The sequence below is a fragment of the Kogia breviceps genome, chromosome 19, assembly GCF_026419965.1.
Source record: "Kogia breviceps isolate mKogBre1 chromosome 19, mKogBre1 haplotype 1, whole genome shotgun sequence".
NCBI lineage: Eukaryota > Metazoa > Chordata > Mammalia > Artiodactyla > Physeteridae > Kogia > Kogia breviceps.
In genome coordinates this window covers 5,775,765-5,792,824 of record NC_081328.1, presented here as the reverse complement: position 1 = coordinate 5,792,824, position 17,060 = coordinate 5,775,765, and the positions used below count along the sequence as shown (strand labels likewise).

Genomic DNA, 17,060 nt, shown 5'->3' with positions numbered 1-17,060 from the left:
CCGCCCCGGGCCATGTGGGATCCTCCTGGACCGGGGCACGAACCCGCGTCCCCTGCGTCGGCAGGCGGACTCCCAACCACTGCGCCACCAGGGAAGCCCTGCTCAGGATTTTTGACCAGTAGTACTAAGTCACTCTCCCCTCCTGCTCACTGATGGGCCAGGAATTGCAATTCTACAATCTGCCTGGAAGGGCAGAGATATTTCTTGTGCAGCACTGATGACTATCAAACTGAATATCAATTTCGACTAATGGCTGGTTTCCGTCCCCCCTGCCCCACCCCCTCAGGCCCCATGGTCATAACCTCCACGGAAACAACACTTAAAAAAGTAGAGCAAGGAAAATTTCCCCAGAATCTCCCAACAGTTCCCGCACTTAGCATTGGCCAGAGCTGGATCACATATCCATTCTTAACTAATCTGGCAAAGGCAATGGGATTATTATGATCGGCTCAGCCCACCTGGGATCCGTCTTCTAGAGCCAGGGATTGGGTCACTGTCTCCTGAGCCTACGGGCGCCCTGAAGTTGGTACAGGTGTTGAAGAAGATGATTCTTCTCTGGCACTTTTTCATAAGTCACATCCACAACAGAAAGATGCTTCCATACCGTCAACAATTCAGGTCCTGAAACTAGAAGGAGAAAGTAGGGGAATGAATGTTGGTGGGCAACCAGCCTGGTCAACTACAAAGGGCGAAGTGTCAACAAGATGTATAGTGTTTTGCACTCAGTAAGAGTTGGAATAGATAACCTCTAACATCCTGTTCAATCCTGAGGTCTGCTATTTTCTGTGAGTTTGTTGATGCTACCATCTATGAGCACAGAGGTTCAGAACATATTTTGTGAGGGTGGTCTGAGGAACCAAAGCAACTTCCCCTACTTAGCGCCACTGATCAAATCCTGTTAGAGTCCCACGTGAAGAAGGCATGTTTCTACCCATTGCCAGGAAGCTCCCAATTTTGGAATAAGGATGGGGAGGTGAAAGCTCAGGGAAGAGAAAAGGAAGGGATTGGCTTTAAAATCGCACACAGTCTGAAGGTAAAAGATATGTTCTTATGATTCCCAAATGTATATGTGTATGTTATGATATATACTTTTATCTGCTCTCCTGAGCTTAACGCTTGTGCTGAACTGCACCCCTTAGAGCTCTGAAAGGCATTTCAACAGGACCATCACGAATGCTGTCCTGAACCTGCCCTTTGACCACCAACCACCAGAAACCTACTTCACCCCTTCATCTTCTTTTACCTGGATTATCAGAAAGGCTTCCATATCTCTCTTCTCCCATCCAGTGTTCCTTACTCCAGTTGACTTAGAGATCCAGTGAACGTGTAAATCTGACTGACTTCCCTTTGAGTAAAACCCACCAATAGTTCTCCATCAACTGCAGAATAAATTCAAGTTCTTTTTGGCAGGGGACACAGCCCCCTTCTGCCAGCTTTATTTGGAAGACTCCCTCCAAGTTTATGCTCAGCTGCCGTCTCCCCAGCTCACATACCCCACTCCCTCCTGTCTTCTGGATTTTGTTACTGATGCTCCCTTTGCTGGGAGTGTCCTTCCCCTCTCGTTTGCTGTATCAACCTCGAGATTCTGCTCCTTATCTCGTTGAGAAAACTGCCTTGGATCCCACCTTTCCCCTCCCGGGCTAGGTTGGGTGCCTGTCCTCTGGGTGCCTCTCACAGCACTCTGTGCCCACCTGTGTCATGGGACGTAACCACGGATAAGTTCATCATTTGTTGTCTGTCTCCCCAGTGGTTTACAAGCTCCCCTTCCTTGAGGAAAGGGAGCTTTTATCTCAGCACTTAGCACAGTGCTGGGGGGAGAGTAGGCAACTAACTAAAATAAATGCTTCTTGAACAGAATCATGAAGAAGAGGGTGGCAGCTGAGAAGAGGGAATTGGGGGAGTGGGAGAGGGTGCAGGGGAAGGGGGAGGAAATGGAGAGATAGAAGCAGGTGGGGAGCTGCCAGGGGAGTCTGTGCACTTCCCATCTTAGGATCGAGATCTCCCGGGGCGGGCGGGGGTGGGGGGGGCTTGGAATCTGGGTTTCAGCTCCAATTGATCCATTCCGGATTCTGAGAAGAGGTGTTCTGCCTCTCCTGCATGGGGGATCCTTGATTTGGGTCACACGTGAGACTGAATGGACAGCTTTGGGGACAATCGCTACTGCCCACACACTGATGAACTGTCCCCTGCCTTCAACCTAAGGACCTGGGCACTTGCTCAGAGGGCCAGGGCTGCTGGCCGAATTTTGGACGTCGCTTTCTGTTCTCATTTTCCTGCCCCCAACTCCAGCCCCTCAGGTCAAAGATGAGGATTGTAACTCCCCCTTGGGTGGCCTCGTGGCTTTGAAAGTTAGCCTCAGGCCTCCTTCCCCAGACCCGAGCCGTAAGCACGCAGGAACGCCCCCTTTCCCCCTCCCCACGCCGCCCCCGCCCCCATCCGCTAAAGCGGAGGAATTTCAGAGCCGAGGCTCAGAGGCTAGGAGAGCTTCCCGAACTCTCCCCGAACGCCCTGCGGGAAAGTCCCCGGAAAGAGGAAATGAGGTGCCCTCCCGCGCTGGGGCTAACCTGTGTGCTGAGGGCCCTGCTCGCTGGTAGCCCAGTAACTTTAGAGGAGCCACTTGACCCCTGGTCTCAGTTGAGGAACCTGTAGCAATGGGCCTGACCGCTTCCCTCCGCTGCGAGCGTCGCCACTAGGGAGAGGCAAAGGCTCGCAGACACCCCAACTCCCGCTCGGGCCGCGCACGCACGGACTGGGGTGGGGCGGGAGCGGCCGCGAGGGCTGGAGCGGGCCCGGGCAGGGGAGCCGGGCCCCTGTTCGCCGCGTTGATGAAGCGGTGTCCTGGGCTTTGGTGACGCGGAGCTGAGGGCGCCGCGAGCGGGGAGCGGCGAAGAGGAGCGCCCCCTCCCCCGGGCGTGGAGACGTGGGCGGCGGTGAGTGGCGCCCCCCTCCGCTCGCCTCCCCTCCCCCGCCGCCCCCGCCGGCCCCGGCCGTCCCCTCCCCTCCCCGCGCGGCGCTTCCGCGTGTGCGGGTGTCTCCCTGGCTCCTCGCGCACACTCTCCGGCACTCGTGCAGGCGGCTCCCGGCTCGGCCGCTCGCTCCGGCCGCCGCGCCTCCGCCTCTGCAGTCGCAGCCGGGCATGGTGAGTGAGTGAGGTCGGGCGCCGCGCGGTCCGCCGCTCGCCGCCCGACCCCAGGCGCCGCCCGCTCCGTCCCGGGCCTCGGGTCCGCGAGGCCCCGTCTCGGGAGAGGGCTCCGCGCCCCTCGCGGCCCCAGCCTCGCTCCTCGAGGGCTGCGCGCTCCCTCCCCTCACGCGCCCGCCTCCCGGTCGCCCCACCCCGTGACCAGCTCCCCGTCTTGTCCCGCAGGACCCGCCCGGACGGGACCACGCCGCAGCCGCCGCCGGGAGCCGCGCTTCGGGTCCCGCCTGAGCCGAGCCGCGCGCGGGGCCGCCGCCGCCTCTGCCGCCGGCGGGGGATGGGGCTGCCCGGGAGGCGCGCCGAGCCCGCGGGGGGAGCGCGGAGCCGGCGCGCAGCCTGAGTCCCGGCCGCCCGCCCGCACCGGGCTGCTCCGTGCGCACCGCGCGCCGCCGCCGCCCGCGCCCCGATGGCGCCATCGCCCCGGCGCCGCTGACCGCCCCGCGCCGCCAGCCCGGCCCGCGCGGCCCCCTCGGAGCCCGGGCGGCACGGGGAGCGGCCCGCCGCGGAAGCCTCCGCGCGCCCTCCCGCCCGGCCCCGCCATGGCGCTGCGGCGCCTCCTGCTGCTGCTGCTGCCGCTGCTCTCGCTCCAGCCCCTGGACCTGCTGCCCGGCGCCTGGGGCGCCCGCGGCCGCGCCGCCAACCGGACCCTGAGCACCGGCGCCGCGGCCGCCGGCCCCCGACGGGGCGCCCTGGCCCGGGGCGGCCGCGAGCTGAACGGCACCGTCCGGGCGCCCGGTGGCCCGGAGGCGGGGAGCCGGCGGGGGCAGCCCGTGGCGGCGGCGGCGGCTGCGGCGGCCAGCGCGCCCGTCACCTACGAGACGTGCTGGGGCTACTACGACGTGAGCGGCCAGTACGACAAGGAGTTCGAGTGCAACAACAGCGAGAGCGGCTACCTGTACTGCTGCGGCACCTGCTACTACCGCTTCTGCTGCAAGAAGCGCCACGAGAAGCTGGACCAGCGCCAGTGCACCAACTACCAGAGTCCGGTGTGGGTGCAGACGCCCAGCACCAAGGTGGTGTCGCCGGGGCCCGAGAACAAGTATGACCCGGAGAAGGACAGGACCAACTTCACCGTCTACATCACCTGCGGGGTGATCGCCTTCGTCATCGTGGCCGGCGTCTTCGCCAAGGTCTCGTACGACAAGGCCCACCGCCCTCCTCGGGAGATGAACATCCACAGGTGAGCGCGGCCGCCCGGGGCCTGCCCCCAAACTCCCGGCGGCCTCACCCCTCTTTCCAGGCTTCCCTGTCCTCTTGGCTCTTGGCATCTCCCCGCCGCGCCCCCCCCACCCCGGGTCTCTCTGTCTCTGTCTCTCTCTCGACGGTTTTAAGTCAACTGAGCACCCCTTGCCTCTTTGACAGGCAATAAATCGGAGCCTTCTGTGCTCTCTTCTCCATTTCTTCAGAACTGGGAACGCATGCTTTGGTTGGTAGGGGGATTTACAGGGCAAAGTAGGGAGTGGTGGAGTCCGTGAGTTTGAGTCTAAGAATTGTACACGTTCCGTAACCCTGGGTAGGGGTCCAGGGTGCAGTTTTCAAGGCAGGTGGGCGCCTCGGTGCAGGCTCTTACTGCATTCGGTTTTCTGAGTCAAACCAGAGCGTCATCTTGGATGTAGGAGATTGAACGGTGTTGGAACCTTACTGAAAAGAGTGTGAACTGGGTGTTCCCGTGTGTTGGAGATGTGGGTGATACGGAAAAGCAGCCTCCTGGGGTGAGAAGGCATGCAGATCTAACCATTCCGTCTTGACCAAGGGCATATGGTGTCTATTCATGGCATCCTGCCGAGTGGGAAGCTTTGCTTTCCCGCTGAGACTGGAGGACTTGTTCTTTTAAACCCTGTGGGCAGAACTCTCTGAGTTAACACTTCTTGTTGTGTTCAACCCGGTGGGCATCTTTCACTGTTTCCATAGGGAGGCAGTGGGGGCTGCCTCCCACCGAAACTTATGCCAAGAGCTTGAAAGATGGCTGTGCAGGGTTCCACCCCGCCTGCCTCCCTCCCACCCCGCCCTCCAGCTCCCTGAGCGCCCCTTGGGAACGGGAAGCCAGCCTCTCTTTACAACTCTGTTCATCACGCGCCCAGGGGGTGCAAGCTCGGCTCTGCTTCCAGTCCCCTCGTGCTGATGAACGGCTGGACGTGGTTCAGCAGTCTTTCAAGGAACAAACCCTGCCCCGGGACATGCCTCCATCCCTGGCACATGGTGTGGGCACTGCCCTAGTCATCGGGACCACCCCACACGGCCCAGACCAGTTTCTCTGAGTTTGCCCGGCAGGCCCGCACCCAGAGCCGTGCAGCTTTAGCTCATCTCCGCACTCTGCCTGTTATCCTTTGGGCCTGAAAACCTTCCCCCGCTGCTGCGGACATTAGCGACCTGTACCTTGACGAAGAGAGAGAGAGGCAGATAGAAATTTCTGGGTGTGACTTCTTCCCCCCCTGGATACTGTGGGTGTTGAGAAAAGATGATACTCTCTGGCGGATTTTGAGTCAAATCCACAAAGTGTGGGTACTTTCATGTTGACGAACTCGGGTGTTGGAATTGGGTGCTTCTGAGAGGAGATGGGTTTATCCGCCTCACTCGTTAACCCTGAGGTACCACTGCCTTCATCCCACCCCCCCATCTTATCTCTCAGGGAGTAAGTCTGTGGCTGGTTGGTCCTGGAAGATGATGGAGGAACCGTGGCACATAGTCTCTGGTCAGTGCTGGCTCTTAAAAGCAGAGGGTCGGTGGGATGGAGAGAGCGAAATCAGGACAAGACGCTCCCTCCTTTGGGTTTTGTCTGGCAAAGAATTCTCTCTCTGGGCTCCCCTTCCTGAAGCAGATGTGCCTGGTTCTTAATGCCTCTGCGTCTGCCTCTGGACCCCTCGGTTGTTCACCTTCCCCCTCTTCTATGCTTCTGGCCTCTCCTCACACTTTCCATTCTGGCTGGGACCTCCTGCCAGTGGATTCCCACGAAGCTTTCTTTGGGTTTCTCTCTTCCCCGAGCCGTTCTTCTCCGCACCCTTGGGGAGACCTGCCCCCTGCCCTGCCCTGCCCTCCGCCTCCTACTAAATTTATTCATCATCACCTGGGAGGATGCCGATGGCCTTTGAGTGCTGGCGTTGGCCTGCGTTCTATGGGCTTTGACCTTGGAGATGTCACCGTCCCCCCACCATGCTGACTCCCCAACCCACTCCAAACCAGGGCGACTGGTGTGTGTCTAGGTGTGCGGCTCAATGGTGATGCCGTGGGGGCAGTGTCTCGCCGAGGTTGGGAAAGAGAGGTAGCCATGCGAGGGGCGATGCATTTCAGCCCTCAGACCATTATGTAAATGTGGGCTGTTTCTCCCTCAAATTCACCTCCTGATTTTATTCAGTTCACAGCACCTCTTCCAGCAGCTGCAGTCTCGCCTGTTCAGTGCTTGGGAAGCCATCATGTTGATGCTTGTTAGGTAGGGGACAGAGCCTGTCTTCGTGTTTGAGGGTGGTGGTGTGGGAGAGAGGACAGAGCACGGGCGATCCATCTAGGACACTCCCTGAATGACCTTGGGCAGGTCAGGGAAACATTTTTGCATTCTGGATAACTCGGGCACAACGGCGTCCCACCCCAGCCTCCCCCTTCCCAGGCGTGTCGGGGTGAGCGTGCACGTTTGCTGGAGCAGCCCACTGACTCCCGGGCATGCACGAGTGGTACCGCCACGCTCCCACTTTGCTCACACCTCAGAGGTTGTTGCTTGCTGTTTCAGGGAGTCTGGGGTGCAGATTGCCTTGTTGGGGACCTGGGGTAGGGAAAAGGAGAGAACGATGGAGAAAGAGATAAATATTCACACCATGATGGGTCCTCCCTGGGGAAAGTGGGGGAGCAGGAACGTATACTCTTCAGAGGTCCACGGAAGAGGTGGGATATGCGCTCGGTTCCGTACTCCTTGAAATAGTTCAGCAAAGGCATTTCCTTTCTGGAGAGGCAAAGATTATTTTACTGATTTCAGCGTGTGAGCCTCTGCGAAGATGGTGGTTGGGCAAACGGGCTGAGCGGGAGGGATGTTTGTGGGAGTGTTAGAAGGGTGAAAAGGAAGATGCTGCCTTAGGACGAGCCATCTGCCTCCTCTGTCCCCCTTAGGGCGGGCCTTCTTCCCTCTCCAGCCCCCGCAGGGAGGAAGATTTAGTCTTTTCCAGAAGTGATTAGACCTTGCCATCTGTGTGAGAAGTCCCCCCCCGCCCCCCCGCCCCACCGTGTCTGTGGGGCAACCATCGCCTCTCACACCAGAGCACGTGAGCACAGACTCCCAGCTGGACCTCAGGGAGGGGAAAGAGGTGGCCACAGGGGCCAAAGGCGCAGCCGAGTTCTGGATCTGGAGAGCCCTGGACATCGGGTGCCCACCCTTCCCACCCAGAACCCCATTTCCCACCAGGATCTCGGCCTCACCTAGCCCTCCTTTCCAGCTGCCCGGGCTGAGGCTCAAGCTGCCGGCCCGCAGGCATCCGCCCATCTCAGTGTTTCACGAGTGGCTTCTGCAGTGCTTCCCGGGGGCTGTCTCTTCAGTGAGGGGCTGCCATGGCCTCCAAGGGCGGGGGCTGTGCCCAGGACACCGCCTCAGAGGCGGGCTCCCTGTTGACATTGGGTTCCAAACCAGCCCTCCCACCACATTCCAACCCGTTCCTTCCTCCTCACCCTGTGTTCATTCATTAGAGTCTGGGAGGTGAGAATCATTCTGAGGGAGGAACTATGGCTTTTTAAAAAGATGGCTAATTAACAGATAGGTCAGGAAGCTACTAGCACGCTGTAGGTGCAGTTGGTGAGGCCAGAGGTGCCTGGGGTCCTCCTCCTGCCTGCACGGGGATGAAGGGATGGAGGAATTTATGGTGGGGATTGGTGTGGAGAAGTACACAGGGCTGAGGAATGAAAAACCCGGATGACCGATGTTGTAAGGGAAAAGGAAGCATGTTAGGAGGCGACCCTGGTAGCCATCAAGAGGGACCTTCATCTTCGGGTTCCTCTGCTTATTTCTAGGAACATCAAGGGAACACTGTGTCCTACCTTTTCTTCCTCCAGAAATTAATTACAGACCCAAAGAGCTCTGTTTTGTCCTCGCAGACCACATAATTGCAGTAGCAGGCCCACTCTGCTGGCTGATTTAGTGAGTTCTCTTCCTAGGTTCCTGGGCAATGAATTGTCAAATCACGCCAAACACTCCATTTTCTGAAGCACGGTGGGCTCACTATAATGAATTGATCTAAACTGAGAGTCAACTTGTTTTTGTTTTTTTTAACTTCAGAGATAGCAGTTGTTGGGAAAGAAAAAGAAAGCATCTTGCCTTAGACTGAAGGTCTTAGCCTTGCATGTTTTCCATTTTCTTTGAGTAAAAAAAAAAAAATGCACGAAGGGAAAGCAGTGAAATTATGGAAGAATTTAAGAAGGCTTATGGAGGGAGGAGTTCGGGGAAGGATACCAGGAAGGCAGCAAGAAACAAAAATAGGAAAGGGGGCTTCCCTAGTGGCGCAGTGGTTGAGAGTCCGCCTGCCGATGCAGGGGACGCGGGTTCGTGCCCCGGTCCGGGAGGATCCCACATGCCGCGGAGCGGCTGGGCCCGTGAGCCATGGCTGCTGAGCCTGCACGTCCGGAGCCTGTGCTCCGCAATGGGAGAGGCCACAGCAGTGACAGGCCAGCGTACCACACACACACACACACACACACACACACACACACACAAAAAAAAAAGTAAAGGGAGGAAGGTGATCAGGTGAGAGAGGTGGGTGGCATTGCCCAGATCTGTGTTTGGTTTCCTTCTGATCCCTGCAGGTACGTGCATATGTATTCATTCAACAGATGAGCCCTGCCCACCCGCTGTGGGCAACGAACACTTCAAATTATAAAATGTAAGCCTTTCGAGTGTATGTTATGTTTGACCCACGAGGCCAAGCAGAGTTCATTCTCCATTGAGCAGGTCAGCCGTGCAAAGAGGCCTGCCCTTGGACAGTCCTCCCTGGAACGTGGCTTACTGCTGTCTCCCTGGCCTCTCCCACCTCACCCCAGCCCCAGAAGGTATGCACATCGGTCCCTTTTCCCAGAGCACATTCATTCGGAGGAATCTGCTGCTGAGTTACTAAGACTTGACCCACAGTTCTCTTGGCTCCCACAACATAGGAGGAGGAAAAGTCCAGCGCACTGTTTCCAACCTGTTTTAATGAGAGATCGAGTGAGCGTGCAGTCGATTTCAGATCAGTTGTGCAGGAAGTCGTGATTAAGGGCTGAAAAAGTGAGCTGACCGAAAGAGGTGATCCCAGACAGACATGCCCTGGGGTCCGGAACAGAAGGGAGCTACGCAGAAAGAAGCTGCACCCTCCCCCGCTCCGCTGCCGGGTTTTCCAGGGCCTTTCAGGATGGCCCTGAGATCTTCACTCTCTGGCTCCTCGCCGTGGTCAGCCAGAGTCCCCACTGCGTGTTAGAAGTAGCACCCAGCCCCTGGCTGCTGGGTGTCACCACTGGCCTTCTCTGCCCCCCCCCACCAAAGTCCTGCACAGTCCGTGTTTGACATTAGGATGAATTCAAGTGCGTTTTGTCTTACAATTCTCGGTACATCCCTTGACAGTATATATCCCGTGGAACCACGGTGCTGTGGTTTGAACTTCCTTGTGTACAGACCGTCTCAGATTGGTGGCGGGGGAGGGAGCTCTGACGGACTGTATGAGGGCCTAGGTTAAGCTCATTTAAAAAATACCGTCTGCTGTGATTTTTTTCCCCCCTCTTTTCTCTACCTTAGGAAACTCCTACCTGTTATTTTTCTCTGAGTCACATTTATGACCCCCCACTTCCAGCATCTTCGTTCTTGGGTGTTGCAGACGGGGAAGAGGGCTTGGCGGGAGGGTTTACCAGCAACCCTTCAGAGGGTCTCAGACCCTCGGCCTTGAGCAGGCTTAATTTACACCCATTCAGGACAGATTGCTAACCCTGTCCTTTTTTTTTATCTCTAGAAGTAAAACCAAAATGTTCTGAAAAGGCAGAGTAGTGCTTTCTATCATTTAGTCATCCATTACAGAACCATGGAATTTTTATCGTGGGCAAGTCATTTAACTTAACCCTCTGATTTTGTAAGCCAAGCAGCTGAAGCCGAGGGAGGCCAGGTGACAAGGCCAAGGACCCTCAGGGAGGGGGGTGAGTGGTCTTGAACTGTAGAAGCCCGGCTGCCGGTACCCTGGGCCACAGCCTCGTCTTCTTGCCCAGTGGAAATCTATTCTATTTTACTTGATGTACGAATAACTTCCGGATATTTAGAGATGTCAGTGACAGCCTTCTCCCTTCTCTTGCTTCCCTACATTTTTTCAGTCCTTTCTCTTTCACTTTTTCCATCCACGAAAATGATTTCCGTTCATCTTCCCTGGTCCTCGGCAGTTTCTCCGAATTCCTTTGTAAAGGGCAATACCCTGATCTAAGTTTATTATTATTATCCTTTAATAAGATTTGAGTAATGCAGCCCGTTTGAAGAAGGAAAATATAGCACAAGCCAAAGAGTTGTGAATCAGAGCAATGGGTCACTGGATAAAACTAGGGGCAGGAACCTGTAGTGAAAAATACGGGCTGCGAATGCTTTCTCTCTGTCCCAGAGATGGGTGGGGATGCTGAAACCGGCCAGGTGCGACCTGGTCCAACCAACCAGAGACCAGAGCCCCCCCCAGGCATCCCGTGGGCCTGAGAGGGAGTGATTTCAGCTTTGTCCTCCAGGATGGCTCCCTACGTATAAGACAGCTCTGTGACCCGCAGACGTACATTAACCGGTGCCCACCCTGCCCTTTTCTCAGCTCTGGGCCAAGAGACCGCGGGGCCAGGGTGAATGCAAGGTGAGGGCTTCAGAGAAGCTTTGGGGAGGAAGGCCAATGAAGCTGGACATTCGGGTCCCATCATTATGAGAAATTATCGTCTGCGGCGTGCAGTTCGGGGCTTTTGCCTGCATTGTGTCCAAGTCCTTCTTGGAAAGAACCAGGACATACCTATCCTAATGTGTCATCCTTCTAAGCAGTCACTTTGGGAGGCCACACGCTGATTCTTCTCTGGGAAATATTGCCACAGTTCCTCTCTTGGAAGTGCTTTCAGCGCCCATGCACGCTGTTCTGACTTTTCATGATGGTAGCATATTTTTATCCTCCGAGGGTAGATGTGATTCTTGTAGGCAGCGACGTCACGGGGCCGAGGCCGACGGGTGAAATAGGTGCTTGGCTGGTTATTGATCAGAAATGAAGGGTGCCTCCGGCAAGGAGACCCGCTGGCCCAGGGGCCGTGTCAGCTGCCTCCAAAGGCAGGTGCCCAGAGGAGGCGTCCCCGTACTGAGTGGCAGCCTGGCGTCAGAGCCCCGTGCTCGCGAGGACCACTGGGAAGGAGCCCCTTCCCTCACTGAGGGATAATTACCGACCTTAAGAAAACCAGCTTCATGCCCTCTCAGTGTATCCGGGCAGACAGCCGAGGAGCTGGGAGAGAGGGGAAGAGAGAGGGCTTCAATATGCAGAAGATGGCTCAACTAACTCACTGTCCAGAAAGGGTTAAAAAATGGTCCCACATTTCTGCAGGAGAAATGGCTTGGGGTCAGAGCCAGGTGCCGGCTGTGCCCTCTGCCCTCCCTCCCTCTCCACCTGAATGCCAGGCCCTCTGCAATTTGGCATCCAGACGAGGTCACCACTTGGGCCAGAGAGCCATCGGCGAGGCAGAAGCGTTTACAAGCACAGGAAGATGGGGTTTCCGGTGAGCGTTGCCGCTAGAGTCCTAATGTGCGTTTCCTGCGCCTCCCCAGACCCCCCAAAAGTGTGTCCATCCCACGAGGTGGATCACGGAAGTGCAGCGAGGGTGGGGCAGGCCGAGTTTCAGGGCGGGTGACAAGGGGCCACCAGGTGCAGCAGTTGCGGCCAATTCTCATTCCACTTTGATGCTGGGGAAGCAGCGGCTGTGCCGCTGTAGCTGGGGGGGGATTCCTTGCTCTCAGTAAGAGTTAGCGGGTGGTGAGGGGCTGGGGCAGAGCCTCTGACCCTGCCCGCCCCCTAACAGTCAGTGTCAAGCACTCTGGGAGGAGTCCTGCTCTGCGGCTGGGCACCCCCCTCCTCTGCTCAGGCGTCAGGAAGTGGGGGGGAACTCTGTCTCCCAGGAGCTTACAGCACGCCGTCACCCATCACTCCAGGAAGCTGGTGTCGGGGACCTGAGACTGTCAGTCAGATGAGGACTCAGGGTCACATAGGTGAAGCAGGGCGGGGAACAGGGAGACATTCAGAAGAGCCCCCCCTTCTCCGGGGCTCCCCCTGTACCCGGCATCCTGCGTTATCCCACCGCATCCTCCCACCACCCTGGGTCTGGTGTCCATTTAACAGATGACAAAATCAACTCAGAGAGGCTTAGTAACTTGACCAGGCTCACACAGCTAGTCCATGGTTGGTCTCTCTCTTCTTTGGGGGCCAACAAGGCAGTTGGCTCTCACTTTCCTGAATGTAAACGGGTCAGTGGTACTCAGACTGTTTGAGAAAGCAAAGACGCACACGCTCGTGCCTGGGACGAGTTATCGCTGTAAGGGACTGGAGGGTGAGTGACCTGCGGACCGGGGTACCTCAGTGCCGGGCCGGTGGCCTCACTCGCCTTGCACGCAGGGCACGAAGGCGCCCAGGGCAGTGAAAGGGCTCCTCTTCAAGAATGGATAATGTTGGTGGAGGACTGTGAAGCCAATACAAAGAAGACGTAAAGAATAAAAAACAAATGAACAAAACCACACGGGTTGTAATTGAGAAAAACCCTTAAAACAACTCCCCCCCCCCCCCCCCCGCAAACCTTTACAGTATTTGCAAGGACCCCAGGGCAATTCTGCAGGAGTCCTGGCACTTGAAAGTAATGGGGCACTAGAGAAAAGAAGTGATTTGGGGGCGAGAGGATGGACCTCAGGCCATTCCCAGCTTTAATTATGGAGAGACGGACGGCTCACAACAGCCCCATTTATCACAGCTCCCCTCCCTGCCCCATTTATAACCTCAAGCACAGTGCGCGCAAGACCCAGAATTCCGGCCAGCTCACTCCTGTCTCCGTGCCCCACTTCTGCTCTCTGCCGTCTGGTCTTAATTCTCCGCGCCCCGCTTCCTCATTCCTCAATCTTTCCCCCACCCCGCGTTTCTCTGCTTCTCGGGCCCTCAAGCCCTCTGTCTTGAGAAGCCTGTGACTGTGAAAGGGAAGAAGCCCTGGGTCTTGCTCTCCAGGTCCAGCTGTTGCGGCTGGTGGTGGTGGTCACGTGTGGTCACGGCCACGGTGGTGGTCCCTGGCGGGGCTCGCAGCCCGGGGTCTGCAGCTCCAGTGCAGGGGTCCCTGACCATCGGCGCGAGGTGGGTGGAGGAACGTGGAGGTCCCGAGCATTGTTTTCAGACCCACCCTGGTCAGAGGGGCCGGAGAACCCTTGGTCCTCCTTGTCCAGAGCCGCTGTCCCCATCTCGGGACCTGTGGAGGCCGGGTTCCAGCCGGGCTCTGGGTGGCTACGAGCTTGGCCCTGTTCCCTGGTGTTTGGGAGAGGAGTCGCTGCTTTCTGCAGGCTTCACAGACACTCTCGTTCTTCCTCGCTTTTTTGGCATGTGGTCTCGTGTACTGTTCCCATTAGCTCCGGCATTAAAGTCTCATTACTTAGGACATCTGTCCTCTGGACAGAGTCGCAGTTCCCTTAGCCAAATGTCCTCTTCTGGGAAGGATGCTTCACACCCAGACGGGCAACTCTCCCCTCTTCCTTCCATCCTGCCGCTCCAGCGAGGAGGGATTTGAACCCCGAGAATGCGCGCCGGAGCAAGGCAAAGCAGGAGTGTGTCCAGAATCCATCCATCCCCCCCCGCTTCTGAGGCCCTGGGATACAGACGCCTGCCGTCATCCAGGGGTACGGAGGGGGCTGAACCCCATAACAGCAAAGAAGTTGTTGCCAGGAGAGCTTTTCTCCTCCAGCCCTCCGATCGGCCTCGGATACTATTAGTAGGGACTCTGGCCCCAGTCACCCCGATGTCTGGGCAGCTGAGGGTGGGATCGTGTTAACCCACCTCCTGACATGACCAGGCAGGAGTCCCCGCCCAAGTACTGAGGCTGCTCCAGAACTTTCGGAAGAATCTGGTTTCCAGCCTCCCTCTTGGACCCCCTCTGACTTTTTACTGCATCCTGAGAAATTTGCCTGAGCTTTCCCAGGAATACTATCCCCGTGGCTCCGAAGGCTCTTCGTGCTATGAGAAATCACGCAGCTTTTCTGTTCTCAGGTCCTCCGCGGCCAGCTTCTTACCCACTCTGAGCATTTGCGAAGAGAACCTGGCCTTTAGCGGAGGAGCTGTGGCTTCTCTCTTTCTCCCTTCAGTCACATCATTAAAATGCTTCTTTTTGTTCCTTTCGGTGTCTTTGTCCACTGCTGCTGCTTTCTCCGTCTGTCCTTCTTCGGATTCCTCTTCTGATGAGTTTCTTCCTTTCCTGGCTTCCTCCCTTTCTCCTTCTTGAACTTGTCCTGCCGTAACTTCATTAAACTGCATCAATTCAGACTCTGCTAATTCAAAATTTATCCAAATTGGACCTCAGCAAAGTTGCTTTTCTTTTCTCTCTGATAAAAAGCTGTGATGAACAGATTAATAGCTCAGACAAGACTGCAGAGATTGTGCAGGGCGCATCCGCCAGGCAGAGAGACAGACTGTTTTCAAGCAGGCTCTTCTGTAGACAATTGGCATGCTAATTACAAATCATTCTTATCTGTTCAATAAAGTAGCTCTCCAAAGATCAATGGTTTTTTTTAGCCTAGTTTGTAATCCTGCAGTGGCCCAGGAAGCAGTAAAAATGCATTTCCTTTCAAGCATTTTATAATTTCCTTGTCTGTTTTATTGACTGGGATTAGCCTGTCCCCATTTCTGCTGAATTGGTGATGCTTGCCTTGTCGGCTGCTTCGAATTCCCTCTTGAATTCCCTCTGGGGGCTCCCTCTTATTTCCCCTCTTCTTGTCTCTTGTTTATTTTTTGTATTTCCCTGAGTTTCTAGAATCCAGAGACTCTCTCTCTTTTGGCTTTGAGAATTCTGTGATGGAAGATGCCATCACCCAGGGTGACCAGATGGGAACAAGAGGTTAGGGTCCTGAAGACGGACATGGGACGGCTGGCCCTGCCTCTGGCGGATAAGAGGACAGAGATCTCTGTCTTTCCTCTCTCCGTTCTTTCCCTATTGCCTGTTCCTGCATCGCTGTCCCAACACCACTGTAGGACAAGATAGGATGTGCTTATTAGATGCACCCTTATGGAAGAGGACAGGGATCTCCCTTCCTTTGCCCGCTCTGGTGGCTCTCGAGGGGCCCCTGGCAAAGCCCCCTTTCCCTCACTCTTGGAGGTTGTCATCCATCTTTCCCTGCCTTAGAGCACTTCCTGAGATGGGAGGCAGGCTAATGGCAACTTCTGTCACTTCCTGTGCCCGTGACCCTGGGTGAGCCCCTTGGCCCCCTCTGGCCTGTTGGCCCTGCTGTGGGTTGGGGGCTATCAAGTCGCGGAGGTGTGTTCATCTCTGGCCCATTCTAATCTCCACTCTGATCCCCCCACACCCGGGAGATTCAGGAATGCAGAGTCTGTGTCTGTCCTTTCAGATGCAGCAGCCCTGGGGTGCACAAGGAAATGCGTTTTCCTCCAACATTCCATTCACCTAAGGATGCTGTCTTCACACGTGGCCTCATGGGAATGCTTCTCTTCAGCATCTTAAAACTCACAGACTCTCTTGGGTGAAAGGGGCTGATGAGGTGCTTTCATGCCTTTCCTGCTGGGCGCCAGCTGCATCTAGAGCTGGGGCTCCCCCTCCCCCTGGAGGTGGTCCATTCTATTGTTAGGACGCAATTCCAGTTAATTCTCATGGGAAGCCAGTATTGACTTCCCTGGCATGAGGTCTGCCCACCTGGCTAACCCCACCCTTTCAATAGTGGCATTGATGGGAAGGTACTTGAACTTGGAAATGACAATGATGTTTATAATTTTTTTTTATAGAAGGAGGAAAAAAAAAAGAAATTGAAGAAAGAAAAAGGGAGGTAGGAAGAAGGAAGAAAAAAGATAACTGAGTCTTTTGCAGAAAATGTTGCCCCGGCCCATTTGACCCATTTGCCCTTTTAATACCCCAACAGGATCCTGATTGATTTGCCCATCATGTGAATCCCTTTGGTTTTCATCTCGAAGTTTCCATGCCTGGTAGCAGAAGCACGATTTGTGATGGCCTCACAGGAAAAAACAAATAGGTGCTCTCTTTGCACTTGGCTTGCAGAGTCCAAGTTCAGGGTTTAGCAAAAGCTGGTGTGTGACCAGATGCATTTCCGACCTTAGGCATGAGTGGAAAGTATGGGATGTAGGTGGTCCCTTCCAGGATGACCCATAGCCACAGCCATGCCGTGTGGCTCCCTCACCAGACCAGGAGTTTTTTGCCATCTGGCATTGCTGAGTCAGCCCGCCAAGGCTCCGCTCTTGCACGTGTACGCGTGGACTTTCGTTGTGGTTCTGTTGGCTGAGCCTCTAGACACGGGGAGGCTGTATTTGGATTGATTCATTAATCGAATGTTTAGTGCTTACGAGGTGCCAGGTTCTGTTCTAAGTACTCTACAAATATGAACTCATTTAATCCTCATAATAACCCTAAGAGGTAGACGTTATTTTGGGCCTTACTTTTTTTCAGCAAGGACGCAGAACCACAGGGCACTTAAGTAGCTTCCTAACGATTGCCAATATCCTAAGTGGCCCGAATTCTGACTCGGGTGCTCTGGCTCCAGAATCCCTGTGTTTAGCCAGTGGGCAACACGGCCTTCATTTTGCCTCTCCTGTGGATTTACATCTGTGTTTGTAGCAAATCGGGAAAATGACACCAAGGGTATCAACAGCACGAGCAGCACTTGGTGCATTTA

General features: G+C 55.8%; 1 protein-coding gene across 4 annotated transcripts in view; it reads left to right on the top strand.

The window, feature by feature from the left end:
- Positions 1-3,735: 3,735 nt before the first annotated feature.
- The window catches only part of SHISA6 (shisa family member 6), a 236,621-nt gene continuing 223,296 nt past the window's right edge, over positions 3,736-17,060 (top strand). For all 4 annotated transcript variants that reach the window (XM_059046622.2, XM_059046621.2, XM_067021104.1 and 1 more), the window contains exon 1: positions 3,736-4,376. In XM_059046622.2, the coding sequence (XP_058902605.1) occupies positions 3,736-4,376 (641 nt within the window). The remainder of the gene's footprint in view (positions 4,377-17,060) is intronic.